Genomic DNA, 19792 nt, shown 5'->3' with positions numbered 1-19792 from the left:
TGAGAGACTTTTCCTTAGCCATTTTCAAGGTTTGCTGTGAGTTGGTTGAGCCCTAGATAGAGAATGTGACTTGTCATCTAGCTAATTAGTGGGAAAGACTGAATCAGATTCTAGTTTTTCTGATATTCAGAAATCAATTTATTCCTATTACAAATTAACCTTAATTTTGAATTTTCACAGCTATAAAGTATCATAGTTACTTATGTACACATTGTGTCCCCACTAAATTATGAGGTTTCCAAAGAGCAGAGAGGTCTCACAGTATGTTTTAGCACAGTGTATTGCACTGTGCTAAAGTGCATTGTAGTATTACAATATCACTGATACTTGGATAGATCACATAGCAATGCTAGACATTTTAGCGGTCACAGAGATTTCTATAATTTCATCTTTTGAACTTTCTTTTTTTTTTTTTTCTTCTTCTTTTTTTTTTTTTTTCACTTCAGAGTGTCATGTTTATTGATGTGGAGCTTTCTGAATAGGGAAGTTAAGGCACACCTGCTCAGTAAAACAAATATTTCTCGTAGCGTTCTAGATTGAGGGCAGCAGACAATGGTAAAATAAACTTCAGTAGCATGTTCCTGACAGGTTATACAGTAGCCCTGGCTCAAGGATTTCTCCCCCTGCATGATTCCTAAGACTGTTTGCTAGTTGACTCTTTGTTTTGGCAATTTGATGGTTTTGATGAATTTGCTGTGATCCAGGGGTGTTCAAGTACTTCTCTGAGCATTGGCCTCTGGCTGGGATTATGCTTCAACAGTCTTGAAATGAGGTCCCTGGCTCCCTCTGTTACAAAATCAGGGAATGTGAATTCAACCCGTGATATTCTTTTATAGGTCTCTTGGTATGTGTTTGCCTCAAAAGGAGGCTTCCCAACTAAAAACTCATAGCAAAGAACTCCAAGGCTCCAGAGATCCACCTTCTCATCATGCATCTGACCTTCAATCATTTCGGGGGGCAGGTAGTCCAGGGTGCCACAGAGAGTGGTCCTCCTGGAAGATGGAGCATGTACGGACCACCCAAAATCTGCAATTTTAAGCTCTCCAGCTGATCCAAGAAGTAAATTCTCTGGCTTAATGTCTCTGTGAATAACTCTCTTCGAATGACAGTAAGACAGGGCATTTGCCAATTCTGTTATATAAGTAGCAGTTCTCTGCTCATCAAACTTTGAAAGTTTCTGAAGTTCTCTATAGACTGTTCCAAGTGGTGCATATTCCAGAATTAGGTAGACTCTGGTAGCATCATGGAAATAACCATACAGTCTGAGAATATTAGGATGCCGAAGGTGGGACTGTATTTCTACTTCTCTTCTGAGCTGATGCTCCACTCCGGCTTTCTCCAGCTGAGCTTTAAATAACACTTTAAGAGCCAGAATAAACTTGCTCTGTTTTTCTCTTGCCAAATAAACATTACCAAACTTTCCTTTACCCAGAGGGCGACCAATTTCAAAGTCTTCCAAACCCCACTGCCTCTTTTTTGATTCTTCATTTTTCTGTTTTGATGCCAGTTCCTCCTCAGGAGTATTTTCAGGTGCCGACGGCAGGGGCTGCTTGCTCTTTGGGGTATGACTCAGTGGCCTAGAGACAGGATGAGGTACACTGGTTGCCTGCAATTGCTTCTGCTTCTGATTCTGAACCAGTTTGTGACTGGAAACAAGCTTTTGTGCTTGCAAAGGAACACGCTGGGAAGAATTTGAAGGACACAGGACCCGCTGAGCCTGGCCACTATTTGCAGGTAATGGATTCTGATAAGGAAATTGCTGAGTCACGAGAACACGTTTTGGACCTCCAACTGGAGCTGCAGGCTTCACAGGCCCTGAAATGCAGTTTTCTTTAGATCGGTCCATGATGCCTGCGACCCAAGGACCCGAGTCTTCCAAGAGCTCAGCCGTTAGAATTCCTGAACTTTCTTGATGAGAAAATCAAATGATATGGGAAAAATTAAATAGAAAAATTAAATAATAGATTCAAGATAATGGATCAACCAATCCTGATTATCAGACTCAATTTTCTACAATTCAACAGAATTAATAAAGATATGCATGTGGCTCACTGAGTAGACCCAGAAGGACTAAGGAAGAAGGAATTTGGAAAGAGCAAGGCTATCAGGCAAGTGTTTACTTGGGCAAAGGACAAAGATGAACAGGTAATTGTTGAATCGGGAATGTGAAAATTCACAAGAAGGGCATTATTGTTTTTAATTTTGTTAGTCCTTAATCTAAGTCATCTTGCTTTATAGAACTAAAAGTTCTAAAGACTTAGATTCACCTGTAAGTTCTTGAAAATTGCTCTCAAAAGATTCTGCCTGCCGTTTGGAGCATAACCACCTTAAAGAAATATTGAAGAGCCAATGGCATCAACACTTGACAACAAATCACAAAGCACTTCCCGAAGGAAGCATTAATGTGTGATATCTACCATCAAGTTGTAAATTAGAATTCTGTTTGGCAGGTGTTGGTGGCTCTTTTCTCAGCAGGAGATGGAGGTTTGGAGAAGCAACTGCAGACATGGAACTGTCCAGTTATATGCCCCTTTTACCAGTCATTGGGAATTCCCAACTCTGTAATCTTGCCAAATGTAAGTTCACAATAATTGTGTGTTGATTACTTGTCTAGAGAATGTAACTTTAGCATAAACACCTACCTTTCCTCTGGCAATGATCATATTCTCAGATTACCTACAATGACATCGTGACTATTTTTTCCCCTCATGGCATTAATTTTTCTACTATCATTAAATTCTCATAGTCTAGTTTTCTAAATTCTTCATTTTTGCATTTCTTTAATGATTGTGAGAGTTGTCAGAGTCAAAAGGAGTCAAAATGTTAGGAAAACTCTGACAAACAGGACTGAAAAAGGCCATGAAGAGAATGTTCTTACTCTTTTGTATCTGATAACAAAACAAACTAAGAAAAACACAACCTTGAACCAAGGCCATTGCAATCTTATAAAAGAATACTTCCGTTAGGACACTTGCTCATCAACTGCCTGTTTAAACTTGGCCTGGCATTACCCTTGTTATTGATGTTTGTAGTGAATGATAAGTATTTCAAAATGTTTATTTAATCCTCATTTTTTTCCCTTAAAAACATTTGTCTTTCTTAACTTCCCTGAATGCATGCATAGTTTACTATGATAAACATATACCCATTATAACGCTTAATTCTGAAGTAAATATCTTTTATTTGAAAGGGTCTCTGTTCATTATTTAAGTTGAAACAATGTATCCAAAATCAGGTGAATGTAGAACTTTTAAACTGTCATCCAAGCATACAGAGAAAGCATTAATATGAGTATAAAACAGATTTTTCTTGTGCCAAGGACACATTTTAAAGTATTTTTTAGTGAGCTAGATGGGAGAACATGTGTAATATAGGGAGATGTCTAAGATCAGTATTTACTTTGTTAAAGGCTGTCACCCTTGTGGCTCAACAACTTACTCTGAGGTCCTAATGTGGTTTATAAACTACATGTTCATTTCAATAGCTCCCTCCCACTGAAAGGAATAGAGTCAAGTTAAAAACCGCCACTCCCACACATTTCAGGGCCACAGGACTGCCTACTAGATTCTGAGAAAAATGGCAAGTCATCCTCTTATCACAAGGTAACTGGTTAATACGTTCCTTTTCAAGGTGGGCAATAAGAGTCTAACCAAAAATTTCAGCAGGTTTTGCTCTCTGTACAGTAGGTCAGTAGAAACTGGCTTTCTGACGACACTCACTTTTAATGACTTGAATGTAAGGACTAAGACAGATGAGAAATCTCTGCTGGGAGCATAGCTGGGAGGGGATGTCTCTGAAGGGCAGGTTGATGGCCCTCTGGAAAGCTTCTCTTACTGGGTTGCCACACAAAATACAGGGCACCCAAGTAAATATGAATTCCAGGCAAAGGATCAGTCATTTTTTTAGTATAAGTGTGTCCCAAACGCTGTAGGAAACATGTTTATATTAAAAAAAATGGATTGTTTATCTAAAAATTCACATTTATTTGGGTGCCCTGTATCTTATCCACCAAATCTGGCCACCCTATTTTTATGTTCTTTCCTCTCTTCATTGCTCAAGTCACCCTTCCTGGCCTCTGGGCCTTTGCACATGGTATTTGTCCTGACTGGAATACTCTACTTTCAGCTCCTACTGCATTTTCTCTATTGTGTCTTTCCCTACATTAATTTGACAAGGTGTATTCAACGTCAGATTTCCCCTTAGACCTTGAGCTCCTGAGAGCAGAGCCTTCTTATTTGAGTCCAGTCCTCATTGTCGGGGACAAAACCTGGACATTGTAGGAGCTCCTAAAATAAGATAGTTTTAAAATTTACATGGAAAAATTCTAGCAAATACAAAAGTAGAGGGAATAATATAACAAGTTTGAAGGTACCCATGACCTGGATTCATCAATTTCCAGCAACATTTCTTCATCTATACCAGGTAGTGGATTAAGTTATGTTGGCTCCCAAGAAAGAGAGGTCCATGTCCAAATCCTTGGGTCCTATAAATGTGACCTTATTTGGAAAAAGGCTCTTTGCAGATGAAGTTAAGGAACTTGAGATGAACTCATCCTGGAATATCCAGATAGGCCCTAAATCCAATGACAGGTGTCCCTGCAACATAGAGAACAGAAGACACAGACACGCAGAGGGTGAGGTGCTGGAAGCCCCAGGCAGAAAGTAGAGTGATGTGGCCATGATCCATGAAAGTCCAGAAATGCCAAGAGCTCCCAGAAACTGTAGGAGGCAGGGAAGGATTGTTGCCTAGAGCTTCCAGGGGAATGTGGCCCTACTCACACCCTGACTTCAGACTTCTGACCTTCAGAATTGTAAGAAAATGCGTTTCTGTTGTTTCAAGCCACCCAGTTTGTAGGAATCTGTGACAGGAGCCACAAGAAAATGATGCAAACTCCCACATACTCCCTCCACTACCATGGAATTCTTTTCAAGCAAATCCCAGACAGCATATCATTTCATCTGTAAATACTAGTATTCATCTCTAGAAAGGAAGAACTTCTTTTCTAAACACAATTACACTGTGATTATGTTGCATATAATTTTATCATATTAAAATTCTATAATTCTCTAATTTCATCAAAGCTTCAGCATTCTAGTTCACATAAGTGTCCCATAAAAATTTCTTAGCAGTTCATTTATTTTGGTCAGCATCCAAGCAAGATCCTAACAAAACATTTGAGGGTTATGAGCCAATTTTTTTTTTTTTTTAGAAATTAATGAATAAATAGAGACAGGTAGAGTCTGTGGCGGTTTGTGTGTTCTCAAAGCCCAGTCTCATATACCTGGGTTCTGGAGGTGCATAGAGCTGTGCATGGGTCTGTGCAGATGTCACTGTCCGTTGGTGAAGAAGTACTGGGGACTCAGCAGGCCAAGCCCCATACCATGAGCTCACAGTACAGGGGAGCAGACACAGGGGCCCTCAGGTGTTATTAGAGGCTCCCTGGGGCTCTGTGGAGGGCAGAGGACAGCCCAGCACTCCTGGGAAGCAATGAGGTGGTGTTAAGTGTGTCCACTGGGAAGAAGCTTGCCAGGCAGGGCTAGCAGCTGCACCCAGGCAGGAAGGCAAGAGGCCCCACCATGCTCAGAGGGTTGATTGGGCTGGAGATCAAGAAGTGAGGACAGATGTGAGGATGCATTCTGTATGCAGTCAGGACTCACTGAAGAATTCTGTGATTTTTTTTCTGATTTGCATTTTAGAACAACCACTCTGGTTGTAAATAGAGCAGAGACTAGAGCAAAGTGGAGCTGCAGGTAGGAAGCCTGTGTGTCTGTCTGCTCCCTCAGCCACATCTGCCAACTGTGGGGAAGCTCACTCTAACAGGAGGGTAGCTCAAATTGCAGAAGCCCAGGTGTCCTGAGAGAGATTCACATTATAGGACCAGTATGTGGGCGGAGCTACAAAGCACTCCTAATCGAAGCATTCTGGTACAGTGCCACACCAGGGAAAAATGATTTTGCATATACTTATTTGTATGTAATCCACACTTACCATCTGTATCTTGACAGCCCAGGCCTGAGTGGCACTGAGGGAACTGAGGGAAGGCTCATTCTTGGGGCCCCACAGAGCCTTAAGGAGCAGAGTGAGGATGAGCCAGGAGCACATACACTGTAAGGGACAACAAGGTGGCCTGAGAGCAGAGGGTGGGTCTGTTTGCTCTTCAATATTTCCTCACCTCCTAGAAAACTGAGGAATCCACAGCAGACAATCATTATTTTGCAAATGCATAAGAAAGAACGCTTTTATCAGAAATAAAATGACTGTCCAGGAAAAGAAGAAAATGGCTTTATGCCATTACCCAGAATGGTAACTCTTCTCCTGTGCATACCTGAAAATGTCGGAAGCGCATTTCTACATTGACATTTTAATAGATTGTATGAGAAATTGTTTGTTATATATTGGAATATATATATATTCCAATTCTTGGAAAAGTCAAACAAACCACATAATCTATAGTTTCCTTTTTTACTGAATTTTTAATTCCAAGGAAGTGGTAGGTTAGGAGGAGAATGGAAATCTGAATTCACATCAGATCCTAATGAAAGCAAATCAATTTTAACTAAGTGGGCGAATAGGAGTTGTATTATTTAATTAGCATGTAATTGGAAAGAGTTCATTAGCTTCACAATAGGCACAATCAACACTTAGGTAAAGCACTTTATTGTTGCAAAACTTCAGAATATTGGTTTTGTATGTTCTTGGCCTCCATGGCTGCTTTACTAAAACTTGAAAATCTTCCTTGCTTCTTCTAAAGATTTCTGATCCATGGGAGGCTTCCTGGGGCTGCCAGGCTGCAGAAACTTCTTCACCGTGGGCAGGTTGCTGATTCTGGTTTTCAGGGCCTGTAATTCATAAAGCACAGCCTGAGAGTGAAGCCAAGGACTGACACCACCATTAACACGACCCAGGGAATCTGAGCCCCTCCTGCCAAAGACCAAGCGAGTCCCCTGCATCAGCACTAGCATGGAGGCAGAAACAGACACCCAGTGAGAAATGAAGATCAGAACAAGAACATGTAGCTCACTTTATTTTCCCCAAAGATGTCTTTAAGTTTTAAACAGTTCAGTCAACCCTATCTTTCTCCTTAAGTATTAATCCTGTAGATTAGTGACTCTCATATTATACAAGACAAAAATAATGTGCCTGTGGGATATCAACACAGATCAGTCTCTAAGCAGAAGTAAAAATATGGGGAAATTAGTTGGGAAAGGGAATAGCTATAGAAAATATAAAGACAAACCATGGGACCACCTTTTCTCTGTGAGAGATACAGCGTGGGGGGCAGAGTGCTGGAGAGCTGTGCAGGGAGCACCAAAATGTCTGACAGCAGGAGCTGGAGCCCAGGGAGGAAACCAGATGGAAAGGGCCCTGCTCAGAGCGAATCAGTGAGGGACGACAAGTGCACGTGTGGGATAAAGGACATCACAGAGAATTCAGAAACAGAAACCACATTGAAATAGAGGGATGGGGAGGATGCTGGGCCCTGGGTTCTTTCCAGAATAAAAGTCAAAATACTCTTTGTGGGGTAGCATGCACCACAAATTTCCTTTCCATAAGAAAAGTGTTTTCATTCCTCAACATTGGACTCTGGAAGCTCATTTTGGAGACCTTGCGGCACTGAAGGCCTGGAGAAGGCTGGGGTCAAAACTTGGACAGTCCCAGGGCCCAGATACAAGTTCCCAAGATGGGAGATGTGGGGCTGCCACTCTGGGCTGTGAAATGGGTCACCTTCAGCAGAGGGAAGCTGGAGATAAGGCTGGAGTCAAGCTCTTCCACGTAGTAGAGAAGTTCCACCAGGTGAATGTCAGCCCGGCTCAGCTTGTTGCCAACAAGGTAATCTTGTCCATGGCTCTTTAAGACCTGGAGAATTGGAGGAATCAGATCAGGAACACATGCCCACCCAGGGTGGGACCCCTGCTTCTTTCAGAGCCTCTCCACCCTGACTTTCCCCATCCCTGTTGCCTTACTGCATAGGTGCAGAAATCCAGAGCTTTCTCTACATTATTTGAATGAATGAGAAAGTAAGAAGTGTAACTCTGCTCACTCCTCAATTGGAGCTCAGTCTCCCATTTTCTCTTCTCATCTACATCACTGTGGCATCTATACCACCCACCCAGCTTGCTTCTTCCACATGGGCCAGGGGCATAGCACCCGCCGCCACATGTTCTGTCTGCCCCAGGCCCTACAGTGTGGAGCACTCACATTCAGGACATGGCTCTACATTCTGCTCCCTCCCTCTCCAACCTCCCTTGGACAGCAACTCCACCTTCATGACAACACTCTTTCCCCAGAAGGAGACGATTTCAGAGTCCTCATTTCTCCTTGTCTGCTCTCCTTATTCCCTGCTCTGTCTCCCTGAGATCTGTAGTAAACCTGGGTGAACCTGAATTCATCATCTTTCTTACAGCATTGACTCTCACTCCTGACTGGCACTATGTTATAATCTGCAAGCTGAAGCATTTAGGGGTGAACTGCACTGATGTCTACAACTTACTATATAATGCATTTTACAAAATCTTCCTCTGCATCCCACAATCACTCTCCTTTTAAAAGATGCCCATCCCTGAAACACTACAGTATTCTCTAGTTGGGCAATTGGGATCCTGTCTTCCTGCATATGGAGCCAGAATGTTTTCTGATGGATCATTTTCATCATGCGCCCGTTCAATCAAAGTCTGTGGGGTTCCATAGACTCAACAGCAACCTCTAGTGTGGTCCAGAGCCTTCCACAGCCCACGTTCTACTTATGAACACGAGATTTTGTTGAACAGGTAATTCCATGTTGGGGTTCAGTAAATTAAAAGTTTACTGGAAAATTATAGTGTGGGTATCAGTGATAAAATTGTTTCTCCAAGCCTATTTTCATAAAATGCCTTGAGAGTCAGAGTGCTGCGTTGGTGTTCACGAAGTCTCACTGAAAGTGAAGGTCAATGGCCCCAGGAATGCCCAGCCACTATTTTTCTACTGGCCTCTAAACTCAGTTCCCCAAAACACTGAACAGTTTCACTTACTTTTTCAAAGGCAGGGAAGTAGCGATTTTTTATTTTCTCTTTGATCAAGGCAACTTTGGCATCTTTTTCCTGAGGTGGACATATGGGCAGAAGGAGGATCATTTCACCCAAATCTGCTATACCTTCTGTATACATGTCAATCCTAAAAGACAAAAACAACCAAATAGTCAAATACTTTTTGCCTTAGATTTCATAGGTTTACAAAAACCTAAGAGAGTAGAGTAACAGGTGATGGCAAAATAATTCACCTCCAGTGAGTGCTTTTCAGAGTCTAGTCATTATGCTCTATTTTTACAGGTATATTAACATTTATTTATTAAAACAACCTATCGAGGTAGACAGATCTCTAAATTTTGTTACTCAATGACCTAATACAGGAAAAAGAGCATCGGTGGTCACAGACATGAGAGAAATCCGTGGAATCACTGCCAGTACCCACTGTTGCTGTGCCAAGATTTGTCATCTCCGTTGTGGCTTGTTCTGTGCATGAACTTAGTGTGAGTCAAATGGCCAAAGACCTGCTTCCTAAGTAATCCTAAGAGAGTCCCTGGCCATCTTAGCCAAATTCCTCATCCTCTCTCATCATTTTACACTTCCTAGGGCTCCTTCTATGCCCCATATTAGCAGTTCTTCCAATTATTACACCCATGAAACACGTTTCCACAGCCCTCTCCATGTGCTGTTGCCCAACTCTAGCTATGTGTGCCTTTCTTGAGACCCCACCTGAGAATCCCCTTCCCTGGCGAAATTCTCTATACAGTTACAACCAGTGCAAACTTTTCTTCTTTTGTGTCAAACTGGAGTTTCACAACACTTTTTAAACAAGAGGTTTATTGATGCATATTCATATACTATAATTGCCACCAGTTATATTACACTATTTAGTGGTTTTTAGTGCATTCACAGAAATCTGTAAAAATAACCACAGTCTAATTCCAGAATTATTTTTATCACACTGATAAGGACATCTGTACTATTAGCAGTATTCTTCGTTTTTCTCCACACCCCACTTCTTTAGCTCCAAGCAACCACTAATCTACTTTCTACCTCTATGGATTTGAATATCTGGACATTTCATATGAAAAGAATCCTATAGTACGTGGCCTTCTGTGTCTTGTTTGTTTTATGTAACATGTGTTGTGGTTTAACCATCTTGTAGCATGCATTGGTACTTCATTCCTTTTCATGACCAAATATCTTTCCATTGCATGGCTAAGGCGCATTTTCTCCTCCATTTATTGATTGATGAATATTTGGGTTGTTTCTACTTTTTGAATACTATGAATATTGTTATTTGCATTATTCATTTATGTAAAAAATGTATTTTTGATTGTTTGGGAATATACCCGTTAGAGGAACTGCTGGGTCATTGGTAATACTATATTAAAGTTTTGAGGAGCTGCCAGCAGTTTCATTCAGGATTTATTTGGAATCATGCAGTCTGATCACAACAGCAAGGAGACCCCTTGGCTTTGCTAGTATTGAATCAATCTGGCTGTTCTGGCCTTCTAACCATGTGTCAAGGTAACCCCAGCATCCTTGGTGCCAGCCTCTACTAGCTCTGCTCAAGTATTCCAGGTGATATAGTTGGTTGGTAATTTAGGTTCCTGGTCATCATTCTTGGAGTTACTGGGACCTAAGATTTGGCTTCTTTTCAGCTTTCCTTCCCCAGTCCTTCATCTACAGACTCTCAAATATTCTATGCCTGTCCTAAGCTGTTGGTTGGAGTCCAGCCTCTGAAGTCCTGAGCACCTGGAATTGTGATTCTCCATCCTCCTCAGTTCACGTTTCATCCGTGTTTGGAAATCACCATGAGGTGCTGGATTCATGGACTGTATCCTCTTCTAGAATCACCCTTGTCTGAACCCACCCCATGTTCACTATTCCCTCATCTCCATGGACTCTTCAATACTCTTCAATACTGGACCCCAGTGTATAAATCCAAGGCCCAGCCAGGTGTTGGTCACGATGCCCTGCCATGGTCCTACCCACTCAAGGAAGGATCTAAATCATTTTGTGTTCTCTGTGGATGGAAGAACAGAAAATATACCATACAGGGCTCTCTCCTTTATGTCTTTCCCATAGAGGTTGTATTTGCTGGCAACGTAGTTGAGAATGGCTCTGGTCTGCACCAGCTTCATCCCGTCAATCTCAACCATTGGCACTTGCTGGAACATCAAATATCCATCTTTAGAAGGAAGAAGAAAAGGAGAGTGAAATGTCTATGAAACCCAGACTTTCAGGATGAAAAAAATGGTTGTGGAAATGACTAAATTCGTAAAATGAAAAAGAAATTATTGTCTAGTAAGATTTCACTTGAAACAGCTTTTTTTATTATTATTTTTATTTTTTTGAGACAGGGTATCATTCTGTCGCCCAGGCTGGAGTGGGGTGGCATGATCTTAACTCACTATAACCTCTGCCTCCCAGGTTCAAGTGATTTTTGTGTTGATTTACCTTCATGGATATTTTAGGAAGAGGTTGGGACAAGTTACAATAGGACTGGCAACAAGATGCCATTTAAAACAGGAAGTTTCCCAGAGTAAGTCTCATGGTGTTTGTGACATTTAAGGCAGGTTCTGAGAGCTTTTTATGTAAGGGTCCCTTTCTGTGCTCTTCAAAGTCTGCAATAGTGCTGCAGTGTTACCTTGTCATGCCCCCCTGCCATGAGAGAAAAAACTCAAGACATTGGCCACATCTATTTCTCTTCCTTTGGTCTAATGCATGTTCTTGCATGTGCTTGGATGGCGAGGGCTGTATGGGATCCTGTGCTGATGACCACAACTCATTCCTGGTGCCCCAAGCACAAAAACAGAAAAGGGCTGTCTCAGGGTGCAGGAGATTGTTCCTGTAGCAAACACTCTGAGAGGTCTGGTCCTTTTAGTCTGGAGAGAGTTGCCAGACTTGATGAAAGAGCCACATCCCTTCCATCTTAACCACTTTCTCTCTCTACACCATGTCCAAATATCATGCCCCATACACATAGACATTGCCGGCTGCTCAAACATCCCCTTGTACCTTCTACTAGATACCCTCATCAGAGGCACTTAGAGATTGATCTTACCATTTCTTAACTTGTCCAAATCTTCTGCAGATTTTAGATATATCTCTTCAAACTGGAAGCAGACACAGCAAATGGGTTCTTGTTAGTTCATTCTGTTATAGACTTGTGGCCTTGGATGGCCCCATCTGGTGCATAGTTTGGAGAATATAAGATTTCTGAGTTTGGCAGGGTACCCAGAGGGGGTTGGTCATGGCCATTTGGAAATTTAGACCTAAATCATTGAGAGAAGTGCATGGGTCACAGCACATAGCTGCTCAATCTTCTAGTTCACTTCACCTTCACCCTGATCTCATGAATATCTATGATTAGGTCATGTTTTGATAAGGGACGTCACTGGAGAAAAGGCACTGAGCAGTTCTCCAAGTTATGGTGTTGTCATATCTTAGGAAAGCCTGTGTCTCTAAGTGAGATCAGACCACAACCTTGTGTGTCGCCAGCATGGGGCGTGCCATGGGCTAATGGCCATCAAATATTCTGCCACCAAGGAGCCTCTGCTGTAATTTGTATCGCCCCACTTCTCAGGAACCCTGCTAAGGGTGAAATAGGTCACCACTGTTACACAGCTTTAACACTTGCAACTATAATTTTCTCTTCCGAAGTTCGTGAGACACAATAGGGTAAAATTCTCAATTTAATAAAGGAATGAGAGTCCCACACTAATATTATTTTTAATGAAAACTTCTAGTTTCTGATGTAGTTTTGTGTCACTGGGGAATGCATGTGTATTCTAGAAGCTTCCCCACCTCGTTTTAACCACGTGTTTATTTCTCTGCATCCTCATAGACATGTAGGCCGCCCCAGGGCAGGGACTGTGTCTATCTTCTTCACTGTCTATTTCCATGACCTAGTACAGGACCTGGAATTAGTAAGTGCTCAACCAAATAATTGCTGTGAATGTAGTCAATCTTTAATAGGTAATTTGTTACAATACACTCCCTTGCATCTCTCATGTGTAGTTTGCATTTTTACCTCTAATTACAACCTTTAATTACCTCTAAAATGTTATGCATTTTTATTTTTTATTGTTGAAATTATGAACATGAATAAATATAAACAGAAAAGCATAGTGATTCTCCTTATGCTTCTCACCTAGAATCAATAATTATCAATCAAAACCAATATGGTTTCATCTGTATGCCCACCTACTTCTCCTCTTGTAATAATTCCAAAGAAATCCCAGATCCGTATGATTAATCCTTAAATACTTCAATGTGTTTTCCTAAAACACATTAAGTATTCTAAAGATAGCCATAGTACATCATCACACATGAAATATTAACAATAATTCTTCCATGTCATCAAATATTCAATCGATATTCATGTTTCTAATTGTTGTATAAATGCCATAAATGTTTTTTACACTTTGTTTAAATTCTAATCCACTTAAGTTCTACACTTTGTGATTAGTTTCTTAAATGTATTTTAATATGTATGCTTTTAGATGAGAAGAAATTTTAAGAATTACTTGGTCAAATCTGTTCGTCTTTTTCTTAATTACAGCCCATTTGTATTTAAGGCACAATGCTTCGGTAAGTAATCATCTCATAGTTTCTGTGGGAAAAGTATGTGATAACGCAATTTTAAATCCAACTTACGATGACCTAACTCAGAACCTACCTCTACTCCAGCTGCAGCCAGGAGCCACCGGATGGACTCCATTCTGCCCCGTGCATTGAAGTAGTGGAGCTTGGGTTTCTCTGCCATGATAGCAGTCTTCTGGAGGTTTCTCTAAGCCTGAATGAATGAATGAATAATTGAAGCCATAGAACAAAAAAATGTACTTTTGGTTGAAAACCACCCATAATACTGAAGAAGAACCTGCCTTCTTCATGACTTGGTTGGAGGAGTTCCTGGAATGTTTTTTTGGTTCAAATTATTACCCATCAGTGGCCACCCTCAGATTCCAGCAAACCAGTCTCAAGTCTTCATTGGCTAACTGTAACTTTTCTTGACAGCCTAAGAGGTGAGAGTATGTGGTAATAATACATGTATAGGAGTTAATGGGAAGAGGAGGAATTAAAGGACTAATACTTATTGAAAACTTCCTAATGATCCTTCCTCAATGCTAGTCCCTTTTAATATTTTATATCTTTAACCCTCCTTATAGTACCATGAAATGGTTGTTATCTCCATTTTTTAGTTAATGAAATGGAACATCAGAGAAATACAATGTTCACAGTCACACTCCGGTTGGTGATAGACATGAATATCTGCACCAAGGACTAAAATGAAGGCACGCCTCGAAGCCAGCTGGGTGAAGGCCCTGGGAATCCATGAACTGGCCATGAAACCAGAGGATGTCACTGACGGAGGACCGGCAGGGAGCTAAGTCACTCTTCAGGTCTTTGGCTGTGAGACTGCATTTGATCAAAACCAGAAATTAGCCCTCAGACTTGTTTAACTGTAGCTAGAATATCCAAATTATTTCAACAGACAACGAATGCTAATCCCTTGCTTCTTTTGGAATTCTGTATTCTAACTCTGTGGGGGGCATTTTGTTTTATAACCTGGAAAAAGAGATTTGCTGCATTAACTTTGTAGGATATGGAAGGAGCTAGCATTTGTTCAATGTCAGTCACACACTGATCATTCTTCTAAACTTCTCTTCATTTTATCTTACAAAAATCACCTAAGGTGAATGCTGTTGTTATTCTCATTTTACATTTGAGGATACTGAGGTTTTTAAAGTAACTTGCCAGAGTAAATGATGGATCTGGGATGCAGACTCACTGCTATTAAAAACCAAAAACTGCATCTTATTTTCTGTTAGTGTTTCTCAAATATGCATGGTAATCTTTCAGCAGATTGTGAAACTGCATTACTTTAAAAAATAAAATAGAAAAGAATATAATAGAAAATATCAGCGAGCATGACATGTTGAAGGGTAAGTAATGTTTCATGAGTTGTTAGTTTCAGTTATCTGCATGTTGTGTGTATGGATGTTTGCATGTGTGCATGCTCACATGGTCATTGCAAATGGTTAGAGGTAAATTGACTGGACTCATCAGTGAAGTTTGATAGCCCTTGCTCTATCCCAGGCTGTTTGGGAGGTGGAACATAGCAGAGTATTAGAGAATGAAAACCAGTGGCTGCAGGGACAGATGCAACTAATTGTATCATGAATGTGAATGGAAAGACACAGGACTCTGAAAGCAGCAATTCCAGTACCAGGACTTAGGAACAGTTGCATTTTCTGTCCAAACTCCCAGCTCTGTTATTAAACATTAAGATTCTTCTTGCAAAGTTTTGTGGTTGTTGAGTGTGGAACAAAAATATACTTGCCTTTAACAACTAATGTATTTATTAATTATTATTATTATTTTTTGAGATGGAGTTTCGCTGTTTTTGCCCAGGCTGTAGTGCAACGGTGCGATCTTGGCTCACTGCAACCTCGGCTTCCCAGGTTCAAGTGATTCTTATGCCTCAGCCTCCCGAGTAGCTGGGATTAGAGGCACCTGCCACCACACCCAGATAATTTTGTATTTTTAGTGGAGACAGGGTTTCAGCATGTTGGCCAGTCTGGTCTTGAATGCCAGACCTCAGGTGATCCACTCGCCTCAGCCTCCCAAAGTGCTAGGATTACAAGAATGAGCCACCGCACCTGGCCTCAACTAATGTATTTGTAAAAAAGTGTGTATGACTAAAATTAGGCATCAAAATCTTTTAAATGTCTACATTTTAAAATATGGGAGTCAATAGTTTAACCTTTGGAAAGTAAAGAATTATTTGAAATCGTACTGAATCAACTCACCTGTTTTGTAATTAGATATTTTGGCATTGTACTTTCTTTCTTTCTTTCTTTCTTTTTTTTTTTTTTTGTATTTTTTTAGTAGAGACGGGGTTTCACCATGTTAGCCAGGATGGTCTCGATCTCCTGACCTCGTGATCCACCCGTCTCGGCCTCCCAAAGTGCTGGGATTACAGGCTTGAGCCACCGCGCCCGGCTTGGCATTGTACTTTCTATGATAACTCCAGGAGTAAATTAAAGTAACTTGGGATATGGAAATAGCATAACTCAGAAGAATGAAAGGGAGAGTGAAGTTCACAGGAAAGTGTGGGGCGGGCTTGTTTAATTGTTTTGGACTAGAGTTCACAGTGTTGTAATTCCAATCTCCAAACTAAACTCTCTTAGCCATTGATTGAGGATCATGTTTCAAAAGGAAATGAAATTTTATCTTACATAATATTTTACCACAACACTACTGCTGATAACTAACATACCACTTTCTCCAGTGTGAGGTTTCCAAGGGTCAGGCTAAGACAGACATAGGTTACCACTGAGCTTTGTTGGGTCAACAGAAAATGAGAACCAGAGAGTTCAAGGATTTGCCACGGGTCACACACGCAGGCTGCTCATTCACGGTCAATATCTAGGGAGTGCATCTACCTTCTGCAACAACCCTGGGAAATGGCTCCTATTATCCGAATTAAAGATGGGCACACTGAGTCTCAGAGAGCTAAAGCACCTGTCCCATGCTGCACATTTGGTGAGTGTTGGGTCAGCCTGAACTTCTGATTGCAGGTCGAGAGCTTTTCCACTCCGCCCCGTAACCTGGCTCTCAGCTCCTCTCTGAGAAGTTGTTTTATATTTTCCTATTCAATGTATATTAACCAACTAAATGTTGAAAGGAGAGGGCGAGACGGGAACATCTAATTCTTGAGTTCCTCCTGTGAGCAACTTTTCAGGGGCTTGCTTGGAAGAAAAAATTAATAAAAGTGTGCCTTTCTCTGATTTGACAACCTAAAAACCAGAGTGAGTTGAGGACTAGTATAACTGGATTTACATCAATTAAAAATGGGCTTGTTTTGAAAGGAATATAAGCTCTCATAATTCCAGGAGTAAATTCAAGGAGTTCCATCTCTGAGTTGGTCCCAATGACACTGTTTCTTATCAGAGAGAAGGGAGAATGAGATAAATCACGACTCCTCCCATTATGAGATTCATAAACTCAGTAGGTTGTTTAATCTCTGAGCCTCAATTTTCTCTCCTTAGAATCGAGTTAGTTATTTCTACTTTTGCAGGTTGTTGAGAAAGTTAAATGAGATAATGTACAAAAAATTCATAGTAGGAACTCAGCAATGGGTGTTTGCTCTGGTCCCAGTGCTTGGAAGATGGGTGAGTCTCTGGACACATTGAGTAGCCCATGGATCCTCTTTCTTTGATCTATCTATCCATCAATTATTTTACCTATCAACCATCTATGTATATGTATCTATTCATAATCTCTGTCTATTCATCCATATATGTGTTATTTCATCTATCAGTTGTTCTACGTATCTATCTCTCTGTAATCTGTCTCTTCATCATCTATTATCTATCTTGTATCCATTTCTCTGGTTCTCTATATTTTGTCCATAGAACTCTAGTAGGAATAAGATTTTATATGAATCTAGACTTACATGAAATCTGTCCTATGATGACTCTCTGTTTCTGTCTCTCTCTCTTTGCTTTTTAGCTCCTGTACAGAGGTTAATGATATTCATTAATCAGTCCATGTGGATTAACAGGAAGTTTTTGGTGAACGTCCAAGCAGTGGGGCACATCAGTAACGTGGCCTTGCTTAGCCCCATGAGGTCATGTAGTCCCATGGTTCTCAACCAGGGGGATTTTGCTCCTCTGCTCTGGAGGGCATTGAGCAAGGTTTAGAGATATTTTGGGTTATCACACCTGCAGGGAGGGAGAGGGGGCTACAAATCAGGTAGGTAGAGGGCAGGGTACCTAGAAATATCCTAGAGTGGGCAGGTCTGATCTCCATACAAAGAATTACACAGTTCAAAGGGCAGCAACAGTCAGAGCCTCTTTCTTAGCTATCCTCTAGATTGGCCAGGAGTCGGTAGAACTCCAGGGACAGAATATGACTTGTCATGGAGCTAATTAGTGGCAAAGGCTCAACTAGAATCTAGTTCCCCTGACATTCAAACTAATTTACTCCAATTATAATAAACCTTAGTTTTAAATTTTCACAGCCAATATAGTATTACAGTGTCACAATTTACAATTGTGTGTTGATTACTTATACAGAGAAAGACATTTTTGCATACATTGCCACTTCTTCCAGTACTGATTATTCTCAGGTTGTTTAAAATGCTACCATTTCTTTTTTTCTCCTCATGTCATTGTTTCCCATACCATTAAATGCTGAGGCCCTGGTTTTCTAAATTCTTCATTTTTACACTTTTCTAAAGATGCATCCAACAGAATAGAAATAAACAATTCTTGAACTGTCACCCAAACACACCAAGATGGCACAATATGAGTAAAAACAGACTTTTTCTTGTCTTAAGGACACATACTAGCATATTTTTCTAGGAGGCTAGAGAGGAGAGTGTGAGGCAATGTAGAGAGATTTATAAGATCAGTACTTACTTTGTTAAACGTTGTCACTGTCGTGGCTGGTCAACTGACTTCCAGGTCCTAATGTATTTATAAGCTTGTTGTTCCTTTCAATAGTTCCCTCCCACTGAAAGAAGGATAAAGTTACAGAAAAGCAACTCCCACACATTTCATGGCCAAGGGGCCACCTACTGGATTCTAAGACATGAGTAAGTGATCTGCTTATCAGAAGAAACTGGTTAATATGTTCCATTTCAAGGTTGGCAATTAAAGTTTAAACAATACATTTCACCTGGATTTTGCTCTTTTTGCAAGTCAGCAGAAACTGGCTTTTTAAGACACTTGTTTTCATGAGTTGGATGCAAAGACTATGGCAACTGAAAAACCTCTATTGTGAGCACAGCTTGGGGGGATGTCTGTGAAGGGCAAGCTGATGCCACCCTTTTCTTACTGGGCTGACAAATAAAATATAGGACATCCATGTCAATGTGAATTTCAGGCAAACAATCAATAATTTTTTAGTTATAGCTATTTCCAAAAGTGGTATGAAACCTGATTATACTGAAATATTCTTTATTGTTTATCTGAAATTCACATTTAGGTGGGTGTCCCGTATTTTATCTGCCAAATCCGGGAACCCTATTTCCATGTGCTTTCCTCTTTATGCCACTCAAATCACCCATAATATAACAAATCTGAAAGTATCCATCACCTGGATTCATCAATTGCAAATAATCTTTCTTCATCTATAACATGCAGGGCGTTTTGTTGGCCCCCAAGAAAGATAGGTCCATATAGAAATCCCTAGACCCTGTGAACTTGATCTAATTTGGAAAAACACTCTTTGCAGATGTAATGAAGTAAAAGAATTTGAGATGAGATCGTCTTGGTATATCTGGAAAGGCCCCGAATCCATTGACAATTGTCCTCTCCGCAGAGAGAAGAAAAGACACAAGACACAGAGGGTGAGGTGCTGGAAGAGGGAGGCAGAAATTAGAGTGATGTGGTCACAATCCATGAAAGTCTAGAAAGGCCAAGAGCTCCCAGAAGCTAGAAGATGCAGGGAAGGATTCCTGGAAATCACTTCTAATCCAAGCCCGTTAGCACAATGACACACCAAAGAAAAATGATGTTGCATATACTGACTTATGTGTAATTCACATATACCATCTGTATCTTGGCAGCCCAGGCCTGAGTGGCACTGAGGGAACTGAGGGAAGGCTCATGCCTGGGGCCCCACAGAGCCTTAAGGAGCAGAGTGAGGATGAGCCAGGAACACATGCCTGTAAGGGACAACAGGGTGGCCTGAGAGCAGAGGGTGGGTCTGTTTGCTCTTCAATATTTCCTCACCTCCTAGAAAACTGAGGGATCCACAGCAGACAGAAT

At 40.9% G+C, this 19792-nt stretch overlaps 2 protein-coding genes across 3 annotated transcripts in view; both read right to left on the bottom strand.

The window, feature by feature from the left end:
• Nucleotides 1-440: 440 nt before the first annotated feature.
• LOC104663263 (aurora kinase A-like) overlaps nt 441-19792 on the bottom strand; it is a 33537-nt gene continuing 14185 nt past the window's right edge. Inside the window, exons 1-2 of one of the 2 annotated variants that reach the window (XM_030929007.1) lie at nt 1737-1846; nt 441-1532 (exon numbers count right to left, since the gene is read on the bottom strand). In XM_030929007.1, coding sequence (XP_030784867.1) covers nt 635-1532; nt 1737-1846 — 1008 coding nt within the window. In that variant the 3' untranslated portion in view covers nt 441-634. Of the gene's footprint in view, nt 1852-19792 lie in introns of those variants that run through there. The other variant, XM_030929006.1, reaches the window with a different exon arrangement.
• On the bottom strand, nt 6567-18616 carry LOC104662954 (glutathione S-transferase A1). The gene is made up of 7 exons (XM_010364093.2): nt 18440-18616; nt 13690-13806; nt 12073-12124; nt 11064-11196; nt 9009-9150; nt 7726-7857; nt 6567-6839 (listed from the first exon to the last, which is right to left on the bottom strand). The coding sequence occupies exons 2-7, from the start codon at nt 13774-13776 to the stop codon at nt 6717-6719; spliced, it is 669 nt and encodes a 222-aa protein (XP_010362395.1). The 5' UTR covers nt 13777-13806; nt 18440-18616; the 3' UTR covers nt 6567-6716.

Source organism: Rhinopithecus roxellana, chromosome 4, assembly GCF_007565055.1.
Source record: "Rhinopithecus roxellana isolate Shanxi Qingling chromosome 4, ASM756505v1, whole genome shotgun sequence".
Lineage (NCBI taxonomy): Eukaryota > Metazoa > Chordata > Mammalia > Primates > Cercopithecidae > Rhinopithecus > Rhinopithecus roxellana.
Note: the sequence above shows the minus strand (reverse complement) of the source record. Positions and strands in the feature narration are given on the sequence as shown.

Coding starts and splice junctions, on each gene's coding strand:
- LOC104662954 (XM_010364093.2), bottom strand. CDS start 13,776: ATGGCAGAGAAACCCAAGCTCCACTACTTCAATGCACGGGGCAGAATG. Junction 7,858..9,008: donor ACTTCCCTGCCTTTGAAAAA/GTAAGTGAAACT, acceptor CCAATTCTCCAG/GTCTTAAAGAGCCATGGACA. Junction 6,840..7,725: donor CCAGCTTCCCTCTGCTGAAG/GTGACCCATTTC, acceptor TATGAATTACAG/GCCCTGAAAACCAGAATCAG.